This window comes from Gavialis gangeticus, unplaced genomic scaffold (genome assembly GCF_001723915.1).
Source record: "Gavialis gangeticus isolate Ggan-Ray unplaced genomic scaffold, GavGan_comp1, whole genome shotgun sequence".
In the NCBI taxonomy this organism is placed as follows: domain Eukaryota; kingdom Metazoa; phylum Chordata; order Crocodylia; family Gavialidae; genus Gavialis; species Gavialis gangeticus.
In genome coordinates, this window is record NW_017729009.1 from 12,475,240 (window position 1) to 12,483,163 (window position 7,924).

Consider the following 7,924-nt stretch of genomic DNA (forward strand, 5'->3'; position numbering starts at 1 on the left):
AGGAAGTCAGATCCCATGACTTGAATGTTGAAGCTGGACCCAGAGAACTAAGACCTGCTTTGCTTTCTCCTTTCTCCCAGCGCTAACCCCAGCCTTTTAGGTTGGTCTAGGCATTGGCAAACTAAGGTTCAACCTGGTGCTGAATTCAGCTGGAGGAAGATTGAGATACAGGCTCCTTGTTGCTCTTTGCTCTATTCTCTCAGTGGGAGCAGGTGACAGGACAAGGAGCAATGGGCTCAAGCTGCAGCAAGGGAAGTTGAGGTTGGGTATTAGGAAAAACTTTATCACCGGAGGATAGCAAAGCACTGGAATGGGTGATGCAGTCTCCATCCTTGGAGGTGTTTAAGACCTGGGTAGACAAAGCCTTGGCTGGGATGATGTAGTTGGGGCTGGTCCTGCTTGGAGCAGGGGGTTGGACTAGATGTGATCTCCCGAGGTCCCTTCCAGCCCTCATTTTTTATGATTCTGTGACACCCATGATTTATTAAAACTTATTTCCAGAAGTGCTGACTGTTCCCTGGATGATTCCTCTCAGGTTCTCAGGGGCATCTCATCTGGACATGTTGCTGCATGCCTACAAATAGAAGGCATGAATACAGTGAATCTCTGATTACTGAGAAAAAAATAATGAACATCTCAGGCTGTTTCCGCACACTAAAGCATTATAGTGTATTGACTGCACTTTCTCTAATGCTGACCTTATGCTTACTCTGATATTGGGAGGCAAAAAAAACAACTTGCACTCTCTCCAGTCTTCAATTTTTCAGGGTGTTTCCTCCCAAACTTGCATTTCCACAGGAACAAAAAATTGGTGAAATGTTCATGGAGCCTTTGCCAATCCTCACTCCGTGTGAACAGTATGGGTGTCCCATGTCCGGGGGTGGCTCGCTCTTTACCGCCAGAGTTTCTGTGAGTTTTTTTTCCTTGATCATTTGTTCGTCTTTCATTTGCAGAGTCCAACCCCACTGTCCTAGAACAACTGTCAAAAGGAAAGGGGAAGGACAATGGGATTTGGGTCATGCACTCTCCAGTCGTGCTAGTGCGAAGACGGCAGTATTTGTGTCAAGGACTTTCCAGCTTTTATCTGCTTTAATCTATTGCAGTTTCCCTTGTTCCTTACTCCTTTTTTGTTGTTGTTCCTATGCAAGGCGGCTATTTCGAGGCCCTCAAATACCTGTTTAGCTTCCTCAGATAACATATAAAACCTCTTTCATTTGAACCGTGCTCCTCACAACCCACCTCCTTTGAAATCTTTATGCACGAAGGACACGTGCGAAGGAGAAGTAAGTGACCTTGTTGAATCTCCAGCCAGTGCAGCTGCCGAGGAGGAAGAGTAGGGGGCTCAGGAGTGGCAGCGAGACTTTGCTGTCTTCCATTAAAGCACCAGGAAGTTGAAAACAGGAGAACAAAAGTTTCAAATTGCCAGGATATAATTGTGAAAGTCATTTTCCAAGCACGGAGCCCTTCACAATGTCACCTCTCATCTTCCCAAAGGGGGGGAGGGAGGAGGTGCAATTGGAAAGACAATAAAGGCAGGAATATTCTGCAGCATGAAAGCAAGTAGTTTTCACTTCATCGAACAGGCGTATGAATCACATTTGTCCAACTAAGGCAGCTATTTGGGGCCTAATTCTGCCGCAGTTATTAACCCCCAGCCCTATGCAACTGTGCCGGTCCCTCTTGAAAATGAATGGAGCTGCTGCTGGAATTAGTTGCTATACAAGGTGAGCACAGGTTGCAGAGGGTCGGGCCCACTGGTTACAAACCCAGACCCTTGATTTTTCCACCCAAATCTTTATTTTCCAGTTCAAGTAGCTGTGTGTGCGTCTCTCTCAGCCCCATTGAGGCAAAGGGAGGATCACGCAAGATGCAAGGAAGACACAATACACTTTTTTTTTTTGAGTCTGTAAAAGTCAACAAAACTGCTTGCACCCCAGTCCCCATCTCACCCCCTTCAAAGAAATCAGAAGTTGAGATGCTTTCAACAGAATTTCGCTTTAGATCCTGGGCCAAAGAGGGAATTAGTCTCTTGTTCTTCATTCTTTCCTGACCTGCATTCGCTCCTCCCTACCGCTCCCCATCAAAAAAAGACAACAATCCAGAGGCGTGCCCTGCTGGGCTCAATTGCTTTAAATTCCCCTTCAGCTAATATCAGCTTTGTCCATGCGCCTTATTACTGTTGCCACCTGTCCCTCAAAGTGCAGGCTTCCATTTCCCAAATTACCCAGGATGCTAAGAGAGGGGCTTGGGTGGGCCTGGGCTGTCACTCTGCTGCTGCATCTTGGTGCATTCGCTCGCGGGGGTCAGCCTACAGCATGTGCTGGCTTACAATCAGGCTTTGTGTAACGCGATCGCCTCTCCCCACTTTTGCAAACCACTCTCCCGGGGTGGCAGGGCCACCACGAGACAAACCCATCACACGCAGAAGGGGGAAAAGTGGCCCGTTCCCCACCTCCCTGCAATGCCACGCTCCGTGCAGCGGGTCCCCTGGCCTTGCCCCGAAAGCCAACTGGGCCATAAAGTTCACTGCTGCCGTGCATGTTAAACACCTCCCTCTTTTCTTCTGCGGAGGTCGCGGCAACTCAACCCCCACCCCACTTCCATCTGCGAGGCCGGCAAGAGTGCTCCTCACTGGCCGTTCGCCAGTTTTCCCCCAGCTGGGATCAGTTCAGTGTAGTGTTGCCATCTGTCCTGTGACATGCAGGGCTTGGAAGTATCCATGGTGCACTTCCCCCTTCCCAACTCACCACCCCCCTGCATCAGCCCTGTGCTTTAACAAAGCCTGAAGTGAGTTTTGCCGCTGATGGGAATGCAGGGCTGGCCCATCACCCGGCACAGACTGTAGTCCTGCAGCAACGCTGCTGAGTGAGCTGCTTGCAATATTATAGATTTCATAGACATTAGGGCTGCAAGGGACCTCGCAAGATCCTTGGGTCCAGGGGCTGGAAGTCAGCAGGGGTCAGATCACCCCAGCAAGATAAGTATCCAGTGGTTTCTTTAAGGTCTCCAGGTACTTCTGGGGGGAAAGAGGCCACTGTATTTCCATTTCTCAGCATGGGGATCAGCTTTCGAAAGCCACTTTCCCCCCTCCCATTTCCAGCGACAAAGCAGGCAGCAGAGGAGAGGTGAAAGGAGACTTCCCCCCAGCTCTATACAGGTCAGACCGGCCTGTGCACTGATTCTGAGCCCTGACTGCAGGCAGGACCACCCAGACCAAAGCAAGGGACTCCAGATGAGAGCTCCCCCACTTGCTCTGCCTCCACATGCGCACACTTCATCACTCCCCAAACAAGCACCCTTGCCACTTCTACACCTGGCTGGGCTGTGCAAGCTCTCCGCCAGCTTCTGCTTTCCCCGCTGGCCTGGGCTTCCAGCTTAGACCCCGCTCAGGCTGCAGCCCTCAGCTCCAGGGGAGCTCCCAGAGCAGCAGCAGCCTCTGCCAGGCGTAGGCTCAACCCTGGGAGGCAACTTCCCATTGTCTCCAGCCTCAATAGCAGTTGTGAGCTGCTTCCCCCCCAGCTCCCTCCCCGGATTGGCCAGCATTGATTTGCAATTAGCCGCTCGGCGAGCTCCCATTGGCTGCCCTGCCTGGCTCAGGGAGCCTCTTGGGCACATAAGTTTTTGCTCTGGACTCTAACTTTTCCCTGGGATGAAGTCACTTCTGACTTGAGCTCTTGGTGGGGTGCTTTATTTTTGGCTTTTTGGGGTTTTTTTTGTTTTGTTTTGTTTTGTTTTTAAGGGCAAGCAGTGAAGCAAATCGCCTGCGAGAATGAAGCTGTGTGGCACTTTCCTTGGTTCGTAAAAGTCTCTCTCCACTCTTTTCTTGGCTTGTGTGATCTCTCCCCTTCCCACCCCTAAAGACTAGATCTCTCTAACCCTGTAGTTTTCCTTCCTTCAGGTGCTCCCGCCCCCCCCTTTTTTTTAATCCGGATCAAATTCGAGGCACTAAAACCAACCAACCGTGCTTGGAGCTCCAGGCAGGCATTGAGCATCCTCCCTTGGCATGGGTGCAGTCCCAAAAGGGAATCGGAGCACCAAACATACCGCAAAAATCAAGTCTTGGTGTCCTCCTGTCTTGCCTGCATGTGATGCTCAAGACTTCGCAGCTTTCAAAGAGAGCAAAGAGGGGGAGGGAAGGGGTGTAGGATGTGCACTGAGCCAGTGGCTTTCTTGCTTGCTAGTTTGCTTGCTTGTGTGCCTGAGAGCTGCTGGCAGCGCTTGCCATCAGCTGCCAGGACCTGGTCCTGCTTCCTCACCAGAAGTAGTTTAAAAATGTGCATGTGCCTCTTTGACTGCAGTTGCTGGACTCGGGCTTGGAGGAATGCTTTGTTGTTGGGAGCAGCCTCTCCGCGCCTGGCAGGGGCTGGGGGGTGAATGGGGAGAGGAGGCTGCTTGCTTTCTTTCCCATGGGTTTTGTCCCGAGGTGTCTCAGCCCTTGCAGGCAAGGCGTTTGGAAAGTTGGCTGTGGAGGACACAAAGCCTGCGAGTGCCTGGGCGGGTTGGGCTCGGGCGCAGTGGACAAGGCAGGTTTGCACGAGGGTGCAAAGCGAGCTGCTGCCTTGGGGGAGCACTTTTCCTACTGTAAATTTCTTCCAGACAAAGGGGGGAAGTGCATAAATCTGAGAGCTGTGGAAGGGTTATTAAAAGTGGTGTGTGTGAGTGAGTGTGTGTGTGTGTGTGTGCGCGTGTGTGTGTGTGCGCTTCCATCTGCCAGGGCCGGTAGTGGGCAGGCCGGTCCCTGGCCCTTTCAGCTGTTCCGTATACAATATTAATGCTGGCCATTTCTATTCGCCATACAACAGCACTAATTGTAGTCTGAGGCATTAAGGCAGCCGGCCCATCTGCATAGAAGCTTTCAGAAGGAAACAAGGAAAAAAAAAATCTTTCACCCCCAGCTGGTAACCGTAGAAGTTGATGGCAATTACAAATGCATAAACTTCAGGGCCTGAATGACTTTGAAGGAGCTGGGAGAAGGCGAATGACATGCAGTGAAGCTAGCTTTTATTCATCTATAGATGTATTTATCTAGAGGTATAGCTATTGCTCCAGCTATACATATAGCTATAGATATTAATATCAGTGCTTACATTTAGCAATTGTATCTGGACTTGAAATTCTTTTGAACAGCAAGCATTTAAAACTATATTGAAAGCTTATGATACGCATATATCTATAACCTAACGTAAGTTTGTAACATGCACGCTCTCTATATATCTATAGATAGATAGATGAGTGCGTATATATATCTGTGTGTGTCTATCTATATAGATATATCTATCTATATGCATATATGTATATACCTATATAGATGTGTGTGTGTATATGTGTGTGTGTGTATGTACATACACATACACACACCTCTCTCTCTATAGATATAGATATACACACACATCTATACACATATACATGGGATATGTATGCACATGCACACACAGTTATATGTATCTATATGATATCATGGGTGTGTATGTAAATGTGTGTATGTATGTATATATACACACACATTTACATGCACACCCACAACATGCATATAGGTATGCACATAACTGTGCGCATGCATGTGCATAGGTATACACACATACATACGTTTTAATATATTTATACAAAAAAATAAATAAATTCCCCTGCAATATTTTTAAAATCAAGACACGAAGAGAATCCATTTTAGAGCCCTTTCCCCCCCCATATTTTTATAAGATACACAAAATCAATGACCTTTAAAGTCTCCGTGTTCATTTGCAACCCTTAAACACTGAAGCCTTCCAAATAATTCTCATTTCCCTCCACCATAATGCCTGCCTTGGAGAAAGGGAAGCTATGTTGAGACCTGGCGCACGTGCCGATCCTCCCTCTGCGAAAAGGGGGCACTTAAATTGAGCGAGAAAAAGATGCTTTTTGCTCTGTGTGTGTGTGTGTGTGTTTTTAACCATTTTTTCAGACATATTTTTAACTATTAACGTGCTGTGCTGTAAGTAGCGCAGAGATCTGGCAGTTTTCCCTTAAAAGGAGCCAGAAGGCAGGTAGTTCAAAGCTTTGCTGAGCTGGGATCCGAATTTGAGGCGCTGTCGGGGGATTTTAGCTCCGCGGCGGGCGGGAGCTGTCCGCGTTCCTGGTGCTGATCCCTCCATCCTCGCTCCCCCTCCCGCCGCCAGGCCCCGCGTGCAGAGTTCCCAACTTGTTTAACCTGAGCCACCCCCCTCTTCTTTCAAGCTGTTTTCCACACGAGCCTGGAAGGGGGATGATAAGGTCCAACAACTTCTGCTCGTGAATGGCTAGTGGCGGACCAGGGTCTTTGGGCCCGTCTCTTTGACTGGGCCAGCGAAAGAGTTGGGGAAAAGTTCCTCGCTAGCTTTCGGGTACAAGCAAATGACACTTTTCCAACTATTTGTTGAAATCAAAGAGATCACATTCACCCAAAGAACCTTGTCTGCCCATGTCCTTGGATCACCCCGGCTACAACCAGCCCCTTGAATTAATTAATTACTAGCGACACTTCCACCGTGTCTTCCCCCCCCACCCTTTCAACTTTCTAGTGCTGCTACAACTTTTACAGTGTCTCTAAATTTACCCCGGTTGGTTCTTGTTTAGAAGTTGGGAAAGAGAGGAAGAAAATCACATTTTGCATAATGATGCTTCCTAGCCATGCTACAACTTCCTGCTCTACAATGCCCTGCCCCCTACATTTGCCCCGGTTGGCTGGTGTTTGGAAACAGGGGAAGAAAATCAACTCTTCTTAAAGGGATGCTTTGACGCTACAACTTCTAGCTCTGCAATACATTGCCTCTCTCAATTCACCCCGGTTGGTTCGTGTTCACACATCTGGGAAGACAGGACCAAAATCAACTCTTCGTATCAAGTTTTGTATGATGGCGGAAATGTTATCGGAGCTGCCATTCGGGATGCCGGGATAGATCCTGCTAGGAGTGGGTTTGCATAGACCCACCCATAATCAATATGCTAATTAGCCTAATGTAGACTGCCTAGCGAGGCAGAGGATCTCCCAGGCCCCCACTCCCGCAGCAGGGAGCGTAGGCAAGCAAACGCTGCCTCCCTTCCCCGTCTCCCGTGCCTTTGTTTCCCAAGTTTTCGCATTGCATATCGGAATTAAAGAGCAGTCAGGAGCACCATCCGGTATTGTTGCCAGCATGCAGCTTATCCCGCCTGGTCCCTCCCTCCGATCCTATCTTGGATGCAGAACAATGGAGATGCGGTGCAGCACCGGGCCTGCTGCCTGCAGATAAGAGTTTAATAGAATTTCTGAATGCCAAAGGTTTCGGATGTAAAATATCCCTGTCCTCGCAGCATGTCCAAAGGAGAGAGAAAATGGCTTTTCAGGAGTACTCTCAGCTGAATACGTCCTTTTATGTTAATGGCTTTGGGAATCTCGCAAGAGGCAGTAACCAAGCGTGAAGCCATGGAAATGGGCATTGCGAGAATTTCCAAACTGGTCTGATTTTATTTTTTTCCCCCCACCTCCCCTCGGAGCTTTTGTTTGGAGGTTGGGGGGGGGGGGGGCAAGCTGCTCTCAGTTGGTGCTGAGTATGCAGCCAGGCTGTGCAGCTCCTGGTCTGGGAGAGAGGCACTGAGCTGGGGGGGCTGGGAAGTGGTGGGGTTGCTGTGGGGGGCAGGGGGTTGAGCCAGGGGACGGGGCGGGTTAGGGCAGGTGTCGGGCCACAGCTCCAGAGCGCCGTGGGAGGGGGAAGGATGCGCTTTCCCAGGCACTTGACCGGCCTCCCGAGGGGCTGCTTGCCATGGGCAGCAGGCTCCTGCCCGGGCTGGGTGCCCGGCGCTGCCCGTCCACCCCCACGTCCCCAGGTTGCAATGCACCCTCTTGCGAGGGCTGCAGCCTGCCCCAGCCGAGGGGAGCTGCGGTGCTGCTGTCCCCCCCATAATCTGGGGTGAGGTTAGGGGCACCCCTGCCTGC

At 50.0% G+C, this 7,924-nt stretch overlaps 1 protein-coding gene across 4 annotated transcripts in view; it reads left to right on the plus strand.

Annotated features, from left to right (window-relative positions):
- The first annotated feature begins 3,652 nt into the window (after nt 1–3,652).
- MYT1 (myelin transcription factor 1) overlaps nt 3,653–7,924 on the plus strand; it is a 124,124-nt gene continuing 119,852 nt past the window's right edge. For all 4 annotated transcript variants that reach the window (XM_019510091.1, XM_019510093.1, XM_019510097.1 and 1 more), the window contains exon 1: nt 3,653–3,794. In XM_019510091.1, coding sequence (XP_019365636.1) covers nt 3,770–3,794 — 25 coding nt within the window. In that variant the 5' untranslated portion in view covers nt 3,653–3,769. The remainder of the gene's footprint in view (nt 3,795–7,924) is intronic.